Genomic DNA, 15,814 nt, shown 5'->3' with positions numbered 1-15,814 from the left:
TCCCTAGGGACGTCTTATCCTTCATTTCTACTCTCCCTTCCATCCAATTTTCTTTTTTCCTACCGAACGGAGCATTAGAGAGGATATTCGCAGTCAAAATCCGGTGGAGCATGCCCTAACGGCACCATGACCATTGGTCGATGCCTTCAATCCGGCGGTCTCGGTGGTGGACGGCAGCATGACAGGGGAAGATTCCATTCGGCGAGGATGTTCCTTGAAGTAGAGCATGCTCCGCGGACTCTAACTTGAGAATTGAGGAAATGGAGTTGCATACTTTGCTGAAGAGGCAAACATTCCTGACCAAGTTGATTGAAGAATTCGTCTTCCATCGCTCATTGATCCATGTAACAAGATCTTCCCAGATGTCTGTTGTGTAGTGCGTACGGTACCTGCTTCTATCTTGCAAAACTTTTCCTAATTGGAGAGCTGAAGGTAGAGTTGAAGAAGAGAAGGTTTCTGTTTTTGATAAGATAGGATTTGCACCATTGGATCCAAATCCTGTCACTGTTGTCGGACTGAAGGTCCCAGAGGTACTCAATATTGCCGCTTTGTTAGAGATTTCCAGGTTTGGAATCCCTAAACCTCCTTCCTCTTTTGGCTTATAAACTGCTATACATGCAACTTTAGCTTCTGTGGGTTTCATCATCTCTAGGCCAGACCAGTCTGATTTCTATCCACTAAATCACTTTCATGAAAGTGCATTACATGTCCATTCTCACAAACCATTAAGAGAAAAAATAATCTGTCAAAAAATCACAAGCAATACAAATCCAATCTACACAAAACAAGCTGTTGGGTCACTGAGTAAGGTATATATCATTTCAAGTGATAAACACACTATTTACTATGTGATTTGTAGATAAATGATGAAAGATAAGGAACACAAAAATGATGATACATAATGTAACGACCCGAACCCGTAGGTCCGAACCGTTAACCGGGTCCTTAATCGAACCTGAGGTCAACTAGAGACAACACCATTCTTTCCTACGTCAATACATATTATACGTGTCATTCCGGATTTATAAAAAAATAAGTAATAATAAATAAATAATAATAAAATGAAATTATAGTTACAAAGTATGTCAAAACGGTCTACTAACCCATCAAACCTGTGGAGGAGCGTCGTCCGCCAATTGCCATCCGTGTCTTGAAAAATATTAAATATAAGGGGTGAGCAAATTGCTCAGTAGGTGGTGCCTAAGACACACCTCTTGTGACCCCGTGAATCCAAGCAATAAATAGGAATAGAGAATAAGGATCATACTATGTCGGGAGAGAATACAACGTCAAATCCAATTTCAAAATAACAATGCCGTGCCATAATATATGATGCCATGAATGTTGCTCCCCATACTTAAAATCACTCAGATTCTTCACTTTTCAAACCATTAATATAACCCCCTTCGGTAACCCCTCAGCGACAAGAGAAGGATTGGCTACTGTCCCTGACCCTTGGTACCCCTGTGGCGTCATTTGGAGCCCAGATAGCTCAACCATGCTAGGGCGATCTCCCTAATTCCCTCTAGGCTACATTAACGCCACGGACCCTCGGTACCCCCTTAGCGTTCGAGTCTTCACAAAATTCTTTTCTCAAATCTTTTTCCCTAACACTTCTTTTTCATTTCAAAACATTTCTTTCTCATTTTTCTTGCCCAATGTTATGCATAAATGCATCATGCCTTTCCATGCCATAATTTTTCACATATTCACATTTAAACCACATATCACACTTAAGAGAAATTTGTGTAATACATGTACCATACTTTCACATTTTAATTACGGTAATTTAAATACACAAGGCATGGAATAAAATCACCTAGAGCATGTTTTTTTTTTTTTTTTGTCACAACACAATAATCAACAACATGTCACATACATTTAATAACACATAGGATCATGTAGCTTCACATAAAATTCAAGCATATAAATTCAACTTTAGCATGTCATCTTATACAATTCAAATAGGCAATACACATATTGTCAATTATCATATAATATACAATTATCATATTACATACACAAGACTCATATAAGCATAAACAATTTTTCATGAAATTAAAACATGCTTTTACACACCACATCAATTAATTCACATAATTGCATGCTTTAAATACACAATTAAGATTAAAGGAGGATTCAACACAATTGAGCATGCTATATAACAAAACACATAGAATATCTCACAAAGGAGCAAGAAGTTGTGGATTAAGAACCCATACCTCAAGATTATGCAAAAACCCTCAAAATGGGTCTCAATTTTCAGACTTCCTAGAGTGGACAAAAGTTGAAATTGCTGATATGGATTCGAAGATCTTGTCGTGGGCTTCAATTTGCCGCAAACGGCTTCCGAAAATATCAAGTAGTGAAGGAGAGATCTAAGCTTGAAGTTTGGAAGCAAAAAGAAAAAAGAAAGAAAACTTTGAGAGGGTGAGAAAGAAGGTTACGGGAGTGAGAGAGAGAATTGAGAAAATGAGACCAAAATATGGTCTCTAACCCTTTTTGTGTGATAATGGTGGGTCCCACCTATTTTATTTTATTTTCCTTTTTTCTTTTGTCTTTAATTTACACCACACACTAGCGTATATACACATATGCACATTTTAATTTGAAATCACATAAAATACATTAAATAAAATTGATATGATGTAAATGAATCCAACCAAGATCCCCGGATGCAACAATCCCGGTAGTGGGTTCACACGGGACCGTCCGGCTCGAAAAACAGAAAAATGCAAAAATAACTAACCTTGCATTTCAAATAATCATGGACTCAATGAAATGCCCCAACCAACTCACCGACACACCCAGCACACCCCACGGTGTCCGATACATAAAACGGTAAAAGACGAAAATGCCATTGCAACGATACAAATTCCGAAAAAAATGAAAAAAAAGCCAAAAATTGGGAACATCACACATAACCATGCCATATTACAAGCAACTTAGTACATTTATATTGAAAGATCAAAAAATTATTCTAATGTCTACCAAAAAACATATTATGATTGGTAGAGTTGAAAAACACAACATCAAATGTGTCATTGCACTTATGCAATTTACTTATTAGTGACATAGGGCATAATTCTAACCCTCACTCAGTAAGCCACATAGGAATAAGGACCTTGACCAAAAAGCAGCACATTCCCAAGCGTGGCTTGGACAACATCAAGCACCACCAAAGGAATCCTAAGGAAACCATTAGGGATTGAGAGAGTGCAAGTGTTTGGTGGTATGGTGACACGAAGATAGCACCTGTTCGGATCAATGAGTAGGGTATCAGTCATTGTGAGGGCAAAGAAGTAAACGCCTGAAAGATTGGTCACACCCTGACTGAGCACAACGTCAGTGGAGCCGCTTGCACAGAGCAGCTGAATCGGTGCTCGTGGGATTGGTCTGTATGTTCTAGCCGTGGCTATAGAAGCATCAGCACACACAATGGTGTCCCCTACACGTATGCTACCGATAGGCAGGTTATTGACTCTGAGGGCTTGAGATGATGGCATGGTGGCTGATAAAAATAGGCTGAGAGTGATGACAAGAAGGGCTGAAGGAAAGGCCATTGCTAGCTAAAAGTTGAGCACTTGAGCTAGTAATGAGTGAGCTTCTAGTCTTGTGCTTCCTCAAGAGCTTCATAACATGCAAATTTATAGGGAAGTAAAGAGAAGGAGAGGGCTTTTTAGGTAATGACTATTACACACTTTTTCTAATATCTTATGGAGATTTGTAATCACAGAGATTGGATCATATTATTATATAGATTGTTGTAACTGAAAGTAATTTTAAAAATTGTACTGATATTGAAAAAGTGTCAAAATATATTTTCCATGATTTGTTTGAAATTGAAAACATCCTCCTCCATACCCCAATTTTCCACATGAGAGAGAGAGAGAGAGAGACCGCGGGGGGGGGGGGGGGGGGGGGGGGGGGGGGGTGGTGTTGAAGCAAATAAGCTGAATTAAATTCAACCTCATCACTAGCTGTTCCAGGTCTTGACATAAGAAAACACAGATATAGGAAAACTATCTTTTCCATATCATAAGCTTGGCTTGTCCCTTGTACAATGATCAAGGGCCCAGTGGTGGCTTAATGGTATCTCTACTACCTTTTAAAGTGGATGATGAGGGTTCAAGTCCCTATAGGGGCAAATGGGTGTGTGACTTTCTTGCCAATAAAAGAAAAAAAGAAGTTATATGACCATATTGAGATTTAAACAAATCCATTTATGGTAAAATTTTAGTAATTTATGTTGAAACATATATTGATAAAAGTTTATGCAATGACATAATTCAGTTAAATTAATCATCTATTATGAAGTAACATTTTTTTTCAGGAAACCAAGTGTACATTAATAGCTATATTAGGAACACAAAACTTAATAACAAAATGAAAAATTGGAAATCTGAAACAGGCTAGGAGTAGGGATAGGGCATGAGATGGTTCCTTATTTAAGATTACCAAAGTTTAAGAACAATTTTCGAACTCATTTTATACGTATCTTGGGGTCCATTACTTGGTCTAGTGTGATTAAAGTTCAGACTGACAACTTAATGTTAGATAATGGCCAATTTTTTGTTCTTCGATAGCTGATCACCTTCTGTAGGCTTATGGAACTGTTTATTAAATAGTGATCTTGCCTTAGATCTCTGTTGAAGCTTAGTCTAAGGATTATCCTTTAGCCCAAGGCAACTTTGTATTAGCTTCTTTTTCTTTTGCAGGGAAATTTAGTATACTGCACATTTTCCCTTTTCTTAAGACGAATTTTACTTTAAGGAAAAAAATAGTATACATTAACCTTTATATGAGAAACACCAAAATTTAAAAACGATATGAAGGATTGGAAGTCTGAAACAAGGGTAGGAGCATCAATCGCATCCTCTAGATAACATTTTTTGATCCAATTTTTAGTACCTATCTTGGGGTCCGTTAATAGGTCCAATGATCAAAGTTCAGATCGATAACTTTTAATGTTAGATAATAGCTAATTTTTTTGTTAAAAAAAGTAATGTCAAATGAATTATTTGACTATTTGTCTTCAATCTGGAAGCCTATATGGCCTGTTTGGAACATCAGAGTGCAAGACGGGCATGCTGACATGTTTTTTGGGAAAGTTTCAACGAATCCGTTTCAATTAGAAAAGGCCCATACTCAGATTGGAAGCGGGCCAACGATCAATACTCTACATAGGTGATGATTATTTCGGAATTTTTGTTCGTCGGACTCAATTTTTGGAGAAATTTTAAATTTTCAAGGGTTAGTTTCCTTTAATGATAGGTCTCCTTGTGCTATTAGATGACTTGTGTTGATAAAATTCCTTAGAGGATTAGGTTTTTTCTATTATAAATATGTATGTACTGCAAATAGAATTTAACCCTTCATTAATAATATTTCGGAATTTTTTCTCTCCGTGTTTTGTGATTTAAAGTTGTGTATTCATTATTGAAAACTTGAAGATTTGATCAGTGGGTAATGGTAGCATATGAAATGTAATTTTGAGCAGCTTTGGTTATTACTTTACTGGACGTCCTTATTTGTTGAACAACTGTCTTTCCCTCCTCATTTTTGAAAAAAAAAAGGGTGCAAATAGTCTCTTTGCTGTGCTTACTAGATTCTTTAGAAAACTTTTAACATTTGACAGAGAGAGAGCGCTTATATATACACACACTTCTACATTTATTTCGTATAGCTAAGCAACTCACATACCCATGAAATTTTTAACATTTCAGTTAGGAGGAGGTATGCATCATCACTACCAATCTGATTTCTATCCAATAAATCACTCTTTCATGAAAGTGCATCACATGTCAAATACATGTGCGCCATAAATATCTTACATTCATGCTATATATGCATGTCCATCCTCATAAACCATTATGAAAAAAAATAATGTGTCAAAAAATCACAAAGCAAGAAAAATTCAATCTATAGAAATCGAGTTGTTGGGTCACTGTGTAAGGTATCATCGGCAAGTGATAAACACAATATTTACCGTTTCATTTATAGATAAATGATGAAAGAGATAAGGAACACAAAAGTGATGATAGATAACCATGCCATATTATAGGCAATTTAGTACATTAATATTGAAAGATAAAAACATTATTCTAACGTGTACCAATAAACACATGATGATTGTTAGACTTGAAAAACAAACTGTAAATGTGTCATTGAACTTATTTAATTTTTTCTTATTAGTGACAGAGGGCATAGTTCTAACCCTCAGTAAGGCACATAGGAATAAGGACCTTGACCGAAAAGCAGCACGTTCCCAAGAGTGGCTTGGACGACATCAAGCACCACCAAAGGAATCCTAAGGAAACCATTAGGGATTGAGAGAGTGCAAGTGTTTGGTGGTATGGTGACGCGAAGATAGCACCTGTTCGGATCAATGAGCAGGGTATCAGCCACCGTGAGGGCAAAGAAGTAAACGCCTGAAAGATTGGTCACACCTTGACTGAGCACAACGTCAGTGGAGCCGCTTCCACAGAGCAGCTGAATCGGAGCTCGTGGGATTCGTCTGTATGTTCAAGCCGTGGCTATAGAAGCATCAGAACATACAATGGTGCCCCCCGTACGTATGCTACCGATAGGCAGGTTATTGACTCTGAGGGCTTGAGATGATGGCATGGCAGCTGAGATAAATAGGCTGAGAGTGATGACCAGAAGGGCTGAAGGAAAGGCCATTGCTAGCTAAAAGTTGAGCTCTTGAGCTAGTAATGATTGAGCTTCTAGTCTTGTGCTTCCTCAAGATCTTCATAACATGCAAATTTATAGGGAAGTAAATAGGAGAGGGCTTTTTAGGTAATGACTATTACACAACTTTTGTAATATCTTATTCTGGAGATTTGTTATCATAATATTATATAGATAGTTTTAACTGACTTGTACTGATATTCAGGAAGTGTGAAATATATAGTATTTCCCATGATCATCCATCATACCCTGTTGTTTGATTAAAAACATCCTCCTCCATACCCCACTTTTCCGCTTGAGATGGAGAGAGAGGATGATGTTGTAAGGCCACTACGATTCAAACTCATTTCCATCTTTCTGGGTATTGCCTACCAAAGTCGGCTTCTAAATCAACTTTTGGCTATGTTTGAAGAATCCTCATCCATACCCCAATTTTCAGTATGAGATAGAGAGAGAGAGGGGTGATGAACCCGACGGTGTTATTGTAAGGCCACGAGGCTGACTTCAAAATCATTCCCGCTAACTGTCCCATGTCTTGATCATAGGAAAACAATGGTTTGCTTGGGTCAGTTTTCGGAGTAATTTTCTACCATTCGAGGAATTGAAAATTTAAAACTATACAAAAATCTGCTTTATCACAGTTTATGAGAACTGTTTTTAAAAAATATATATATATATTTTTATAGTTTTCTGAAACTATTTTTTATTTTATTTTTTGAGTATTTGAGAATTGTTTTCTCAATAACATACCAAGGATGCTCTACACTTTTCCATGTCATTAGCTAGCTATGACTTATTCCTTATTCTATAACAAGAAGAAGAAGCAAGCTTTTTCTCCAACTACATTTGTTTCGCTATCTCTTGTTTTATGACTATGTTGAAATTTAATCAAATCCATTTAAATTAAAAATTTAGTAGTTTTGATTTATACATCATATCGTTAAAAGTTTATGAAAAGACATATTTCCAGAAAACAAGTACTATATATTAAACCATCCTGTGGAGGGAACAAATTCTAGGCTATCCACTAACATATCAAACCATCCCTAAAAACCCTGACATCCATTTGCGGGTCCGTATGAAATTGCCTCTTCTCGGGCAATGTAATTGCCCCTGCGCAAAGAAATTACCAATGTTTTGAACCTCCCAAATTTCTTCTTTGATCCTGTAGAGAAAAATTAGGGATGACAGACAATGGGGCAAGTTTGGGGCGGGAGATCTCGCCCATTTAGCATAGCACTCTGGTCCCACCCAAATTCATTTATTATATACCTAATATTTTTGAAACAATATGAGAAGTGAGATATAGTTTGAGGATTACTTTTGTAATTGTATTACAAATATAACAAATTAGTGTAAATGATGAAATAATATGAGAAGAGAGATTCGATTTGAGAGAAAGTTTGGTAGAGTGGGGAAGTCTTATGTTTCGTTTGGTGCGAAGGAAGAAAATTAGATGGAATGGAAAGAATAAGAGATGAATGAGACATCCTGAGGAAGATATTGTGTCGTTACTTCTTTTTGTATGGTTGTGATATGGAGTCTTCGCCCAACATTATGTTTGACGGTCACCGAAAGTTATGAAGTAGGACAAGTTCAAATAACTGAAGGATAGGGATAAAGAACGGTTTTCCCATTTGTGTTGGAGAAATAAAAGTAATAACTCTCCTACTTGAATGCAACTTGGTACCTCTATAAATAGGGGGGCTCAAGTCAACTAAAAAGGTACAACACAATTCCCTAAGAAAGTCCTTATCCCTTTCTTCCATTATTTCGATCTAGCACTAACTTGATCGTCGGAGGCTCTTAGGCCGGTACCTCACCGGTGCCCTCCCGATCACCTTTCTTTCTTTTTCATATTTGACGTCGTTTCGGGTCGCCGAGAAATCTTGCATCACCAAGTTGGATGGAAGAGAATAAGATAATTACTTACTTTGTTTGTTAAGAGAGAATGGAAAAGATAGTGTTAATTATACGGAAAGTTCTATAATTTAAAAACTTTTACAATGGTATTGTCTTTTGTCCTTTGTGTCTTCCGTTTATATTTGGAGAGATGAAAATTTGTAAAAGAAGAAGGACGACTCATCCATCATCTTTTTTTCTTCTCTCCTAGCCTCTCTCTACCAAACTAAAGAAATTTGTTTCTTCCTTCCCATCTTCCATCCGCCTCTCTTTACTTCCTTTTTATCAAACGAAGCATTAGTGATTGGAGTAGGATGATGTAAGGTTATGCTTATTATATACCTAATATTTTTTAATATAAAATATATTTTCAGGATAAAATTGTAGTGGTGACCTTTCTCGATCTTGACCTTGGGAATTTTCAATACTATCCCATCTTGACCCAAAATCATTTATCTGACTTCTAAAATCATTCTAGACAGGACGGGGTGATTACCGACAGAGTTGGGTGTTTTGCCATCTCTAAATTTTTTTTAAAAAAATGCCTCCTTTGACTTCGATAGCCGGCTGGCCTTCTGTAGGCTGATGAATTATGAGATGCCTTAGATCTCTGTTGAAGCCTCACGCCTTGCCTTGACAAGTTTTTACGTTAATGGGTCTGGATCAAGCTTTATTTCCATTTTACTTTGGTCCCTAGGTTGGGCTTAGGGATGTCAATTTTTACCGCCCCGTCGGGGCCCCGCCCTGTTAATAACGGATATGGGAACACTTTTTATACCGTTGGAGTGGGCATGGATACAAATTTTGTACCCGTTGAGAGTCACGGGGCGGGTAAGGGTTCAGTATACATATCCTAGGGGCCCCGCCCCGCTAAACATATAACTATATTTAATATATATAATTAATAACTTATTTTAGTGGCTTACCAAGTTACCCATCTCTTACAATTCTAATTTGGGATGTAAACTTGGTATTAAATTTACTTTTGTTTTGGTTATGGTGGAAGTTGAAACTTAGAATTTCTTGTGATTTGGTTGTATTAAACTTTTATTTTTGTTTATTATGTTCTCTGAATTATGTTATGTGCATGTTATTTATTTATTTTTATTGGGATACATAATTTCATTTATGTTGTGCCATTCCCAGGCTTTCCACATTTAAATAGCAGGAGGTTACGTTCCAAAAAATGGGAGAAAAAAATTTGTTAGTGGGGCGGGCATGGGGGCACAGTATTTCCCAACGGGGTGGGGCTGGACATGAAAATCCAACCCGTCGCGGGTCTCTGGGCGGGTATGGACTTGACAAAAATTAAAAAGGGTGGAGTGGGATTTAGGAAAACCCGCTCCAAACCCGCCCCGTTGCCATCCCTAGACTTGGGCTTTGGCACTTGGGCTTGCTGTTTTGGGTTCTTCTTCAGCCTAGGGCTAGTTTACTTTGGTCCTTAGGAATTTTTCCGATAATTGCCCAATGCATGTAGTACGAGAGGATTGTATATTTCACATAGTAAATTATCGGATACTCAACCCGACACCACCATCACACTATCGGCGACAAAAAAAATCAAAAAAATAAAAATAAAAATAAAATAAAAATAGTAACAATAATAATACTATACATTAACCATTATAAGAGAAACATACAACTTATAAATAACAAAGATGAAACCATTGATGGGGGTATTAGAAGTCCAAAACAGGGCAGGAGCATTGATGGGGTATGAGATGGTTCCTGACTCCTCATTTATGACTCAAGTTAAATTTAAGAACAAATTTCCCTCTAGTTAACATTTTTCGAACCAAATTTTATACTTAGCAAGGGATTCATTGCTTTGCTTGGTCCAATGATTAAAGTTCAGACTGACAACTTAATGTTGGATATTTGCTAATATTTTTGTTCAAAAAAATAATGTCAAACCATGTAATTGACTATTTGTCTTCAATCTTCTCCTCCCAATTGAAAATGGAGCAAAGGCTACGAACAAGCTAGTGGCCCAGCAGTATTAGGTTCTTACTTTTTAAAGGGAGGTCCGGGGTTTGAGCCTCAATTAATGGAGGTATGTGTGTGTAAATACCGACTAAAAAAAAAATAAAATTTGGAGCATAGGCTGCATCACTAAGCAACTTTATATTTGTTTTATAAAGTAAGGTTGAAGAATAAGTGGGTATTAATCTATATGGAATGTAATTTTGAGCTGCTTTGGTTATTACTTACTGGATGTCCTTTATTTGTTTTACACCTATCTCCATTTATTAAACCTTTTCCCCCTTATCCTTGAAAAAATGGCTGCAAATAATCTCTTTGCCGTGCATACAAGATTCAGTACTGGTTTAGAAAACATAAATATTTGACACAGAGAGACAGAGAGCTTATATGTACATATACACACATTAATACATTTATTTTGTATAGCGAAGCTACTCACACACACATGAAGTTTTAACTTTTCATTTAGGAGGAGTTATGGGTTATCACTACCAATCTGATTTCTATTTACTAAATCACACTTCCATGAAAGTGCATCACATGTAAAAATCACAAGCAAGTCAAATTCAATCTACACAAACTGTGCTGCTGGGTCACTGTGTAAGGTATCAGTGTTGGGTGACAAACACATTGTGTGATTTATAGATAAATGATGAAAAATAATGAACACAAAAGTGATGATAGATAACCATGCCATATTACAGGCAACTTAGTACATTAATATTGAAAAACAAACATTATTCTAATGTCTAACAATAAACACATGATGATTGGTAGACTTAAAAACACACAACATTAAATGTGTCATTGCACTTATTTAATTTTTTCTTATTAGTGACAGAGGGCATACTTCTAACCCTCACTCAGTAAGGCACATAGGAATAAGGACCTTGACCGAAAAGCAGCACGTTCCCAAGCGTGGCTTGGACAACGTCAAGCACCACCAAAGGAATCCTAAGGAAACCATTAGGGATTGAGAGAGTGCAAGTGTTTGGTGGTATGGTGACGCGAAGATAGCACCTGTTTGGATCAATGAGTAGGGTATCAGCCACGGTGAGGACAAAGAAGTAAACGCCTGAAAGATTGGTCAGACCCTGACTGAGCACAACGTCAGTGGAGCCGCTTCCACAGAGCAGCTGAATCGGTGCTCGTGGGATTGGTCTGTAAGTTCTAGCCGTGGCTATAGAAGCATCAGCACATACAATGGTGCCCCCTGTACGTATGCTACCGATAGGCATGTTATTGACTCTGAGGGCTTCAGATGATGGCATGGTGGCTGAGATAAATAGGCTAAGAGTGATGACAAGAAAGGCTGAAGGAAAGGCCATTGCTAGCTAAAAGTTGAGCACTTCGAGCTAGTAATAGGTCAGCTTCTTCTAGTCTTGTGCTTCCTTAACAGCTTCATAACATGCTAATTTATAGGGGAAGGGGAAGTAAAGAGAAGGAGAGGGCTTTTTAGGTAATGGCTATTTACCAACTTGTCTTGTGGCCATATGTGAAGGCAATGTGAGAATATTACTTTTGTAATATCTTATTTTGGAGATTTGTTATCATAATATTATATAGATAGTTTTAACTGACAGGAATTTTAAAACATGTACTGATATTCAGGAAGTGTGAAATATATAGTATTTTCCATGATCATCCATCAAACCCCGTTGTTTGATTAAAAACATCGTCCTCCATACCCCACTTTTCCGCTTGAAATGGAGAGAGAGGATGATGTTGTAAGACCACTACGATTCAAACTCATTTCCACTGCATTTCTGGGTATTGCCTACCAAAGTCGGCTTCTAAATCAACTTTTGGCTATGTTTGAAGAATCCTCCTCCATACCCCATTTTTCAACATGAGAGAAAGAGAGAGGGAGAGGGGTGTGATGGACCTGATGGTGGTGTTGTGAAGCCACGAGACTGACTTCAAAATCATTCAAACAACTGTCTTTTATACTATTGTAAAATATTTTTTTTTATTCTGTAGGCGTTGGGAAGTTGTTTTCGCAATGGCAAACCAAGCTTGCCCTACACTTTTCTATGTCATTAGCTAGCTATGCCTGATCCCTCATCCCATATTCTATAACAAGAAGAAGAAGCAAGACCAAGGGTTGGCCTATTGAAACAACTTGAGTTTTATGCTTCATGATATATCCCATATTCTATAACAAGAAGAAGAAGCAAGACCAAGGGTTGGCCTATTGAAACAACTTGAGTTTTATGCTTCATGATATATCAGGTCTCAGGATCGATTCTTGCTAAATGCAAACAATTCCTCGAGAAGTGTGTGAGTACCAATTAGGGAAGAAGCAAGCCTTTTAGGCTTTTCCAATTACATGAGTTCAGTTATCTCTTGTTCTATGACTACTTTGAATTTTAGTCAAATTCATTTAAAATAAAATTTTAGTAGTCTCTATTTATACACGATATTGTTAAAAGTTTACGCAATGACACATTTTCACGAAACAAGTATATAGTAATCATCCTCGTGGAGGAAACAAATTTTAGGGTGTTCACTAACTTTATCAAACCGTCCCTCAAAAAACCCTAACATCCATTTGCAATTCCGTATGAAATTGCCTCTTTTCCGGCAATGTAATTGCCCCTAAGCGAAGGAAATTGCCAATTTTAGGGTGTTCACTAATTTTATGTGTTTTGTGTTTTGTGTTTTGCTATGTGAAAAAGTATGCTTAACTGCTTACTTGCTTACGTGCTTATGTGTTTATATGCTTACATTAATGTGTTCATTGCATAGTATTACATGCTAAATGTTTGTACAGTATGTTTTTGCGTTGGGTTATTCACGGTTGGACCTTAGTGTTATCGTTATTGAATTGTTTCCTTTGTTTTATAGAACGATGTCACGCGTGAGGAAATCAGGGAAGTTGGCCCTAGACCGACTAGGGGTGATGTTGGCGAGAGCTCCAGCTCTAATCCGGAGGAGCTAAATGATGAGGACACACTTCTTAGGGACTTGATTCCCCCGAGAGCTGTCCCCACAAGGAGGGATAATGTTGAAGCACCCGTAGAAGTGGGTGAAGGTTCTGTGGCACTGGAGTTTAATCGTTTGTTGCAAAATGTCGTGAGGGCAACGATTGCTGCTCAGTCGCAGTCGGTACCACAACCTACAGTTCAAGTCGAGGAGACGCCAGCTCAGAAGCGTCTCAAGATTATTAAGAGGTTTTCTCAGCTGATGCCGGTTATGTTTGAGGGCGGTGCGGATCCAATGATAGCAGATGACTACATGGAGCAAGTTGAAACTCAATTGACTTCAATGGATGTGACAGAGGATCATTTGAAGATCATCCTAGCTACTTATAAGTTTGCTAAGGATGCTAAATTATGGTGGAAGTCGGTTACGAGCCGATACAAGGTAGAAGAGATGAGTTGGGACAAGTTCAAGGAATTGTTTTATGAAAAGTACTTTCCTCTTTTCAAAAGATGGGAGTTACAAGACCAGTTTCATAACCTTATCCAAGGGAGCATGTCAGTGGCAGAATATGAAAACAAGTTCACCTCCCTTTCTCGCTTTGCTCCAGAAATGGTGAGAAATGAAGTTAACAAGACTCGGAAGTTTGTTTCTGGTCTTAATGATTGGATGAGGCCGTTGATCACGGCACAGTTCATTAAGGTTTACTCTGAAGCAGTGGAAAGGGCTTTGATGCTGGAAGCTGATAATAAAGAGAATGATGCAAGAAGAGAGCAGTTGAAGCAAAAAAGGGGTGTAGGGCCATCTTCCGAAGGATCTTCTTGGAAAAGGAACAAGGGCGGTCCATCTCAGTTTCAGGGACAGCAGTCTGCACGATCTGCTCCTACCACTCCGTTGCCAGCTGGGTCTTATAGGAATGCAGTTGTTTGCTTTCAATGTCAGCAGCCTGGGCATTACAAGTCCAGTTGTCCTATGAGATTGACTTCAGTTTCTTCAGCTCCGAAGGCTTGTTATGGGTGTAGCCAGCAGGGCCATTTGATTCGGGACTGTCCGAGTCAGGGAGCAGGCACCACTAGTGGCAGAGGGTCACGACAGAGGTCGTTACAGTCGGCTACGGTTCAATCAGGTTTTAGACCACCGCCGCCACCACCACAGCCTGCCTTATCTTCTCAGGGTTCACGACCAGCTAGGAGGGATACTCCTACTGTGTCGGCACAACAGTCTGGTGTTCAGATTAATAGTTTACAGGCACAGGCACCGTAGGGGCGTGTCTTTGCCCTTGCACCAACTGATGCATCTCCTGGATCTTTAGTTCTCCGAAGTATATTTCCAGTGTTTGGTTCTTGGGCCTGTGTTTTGTTTGATTCTGGTGCATCTCATTCTTTCATTTCATCATCATTTGCACTTGCATCAGGGTTAGAGGTCAGTTTTATGGATCGGGCGTTATGTGTTGATACGCCAGTTGGAGTTTCAGTGTCTTTGAGCCGAGTTGTGAGGGACTGTTCCATTGTGATAGCTGGGCAGACTTTTCTGTTTGACCTTATCCTCCTAGAAATGACTAGCTTTGATGTCATTCTCGGGATGGATTGGTTAGCTTCTTTTCATGCCACGATCAACTGTTTCAAAGGAAGGGTTACAGTTTGTACTCTCGAGGGAGACTGTTTCTTTTTCGTGGGAGATCGGAGTGATTCCCACATTTCATCGTTTTATGGAATTCGTGGACGGAATCGTGGTGATTACTTTTTGGCTACCCTTATAGCCGAAGAGGATGATGTTGTGGAAGAATATTATTCTGCAGTTGTTCGTGATTTTTTGGATGTGTTTCCGGAGGATTTGACAGAGTTGCCTCCACACCGAGAAGTGGAGTTCTCTATTGAGTTAATGCCAGGTACCGCGCCGATTTCTATGACACCGTATTGTATGGCACCAGTTGAATTGGAGGAATTAAAAAGACAGCTTGATGATTTGAGGATGAAAGGTTTCATCCGACCGAGTGTGTCACTATGGGGCGCACCGGTCTTGTTTGCTAAGAAGAAAGATGGTTCTTTGAGATTGTGCATCGATTATCGGAAGTTGAATCGTGCCACCATCAAGAACAAGTATCCTTTGCCAAGGATAGATGATTTATTTGATCAGTTGAGGGGAGCCAGTTGTTTCTCCAAGATTGACTTGAGGTCTGGCTATTATCAGTTGCGGGTTAGGGATGAGGATATCCCGAAGACAGCATTCCGTACACGGTATGGACACTATGAGTTCCTTGTTATGCCTTTTGGCTTGACTAATGCTCCAGCGGCATTCATGGACTTAATGAACC

General features: G+C 38.5%; 2 protein-coding genes across 2 annotated transcripts; both read right to left on the bottom strand.

Annotated features, from left to right (window-relative positions):
- Window positions 1-3,098: 3,098 nt before the first annotated feature.
- Window positions 3,099-3,563, bottom strand: LOC132281782 (uncharacterized). Its single transcript, XM_059783450.1, has one exon. The coding sequence runs from the start codon at window positions 3,561-3,563 to the stop codon at window positions 3,099-3,101; it is 465 nt and encodes a 154-aa protein (XP_059639433.1).
- Window positions 3,564-11,441: 7,878 nt separating this feature from the next.
- Window positions 11,442-11,906, bottom strand: LOC132281781 (uncharacterized). The gene has a single exon (XM_059783449.1). The coding sequence runs from the start codon at window positions 11,904-11,906 to the stop codon at window positions 11,442-11,444; it is 465 nt and encodes a 154-aa protein (XP_059639432.1).
- Window positions 11,907-15,814: the final 3,908 nt, after the last annotated feature.

The sequence above is a fragment of the Cornus florida genome, unplaced genomic scaffold (genome assembly GCF_030987335.1).
Source record: "Cornus florida cultivar Cherokee Brave unplaced genomic scaffold, ASM3098733v1 CherokeeBrave_3.0.0_Hap2_Chr11, whole genome shotgun sequence".
Lineage (NCBI taxonomy): Eukaryota > Viridiplantae > Streptophyta > Magnoliopsida > Cornales > Cornaceae > Cornus > Cornus florida.
Note: the sequence above shows the minus strand (reverse complement) of the source record. Positions and strands in the feature narration are given on the sequence as shown.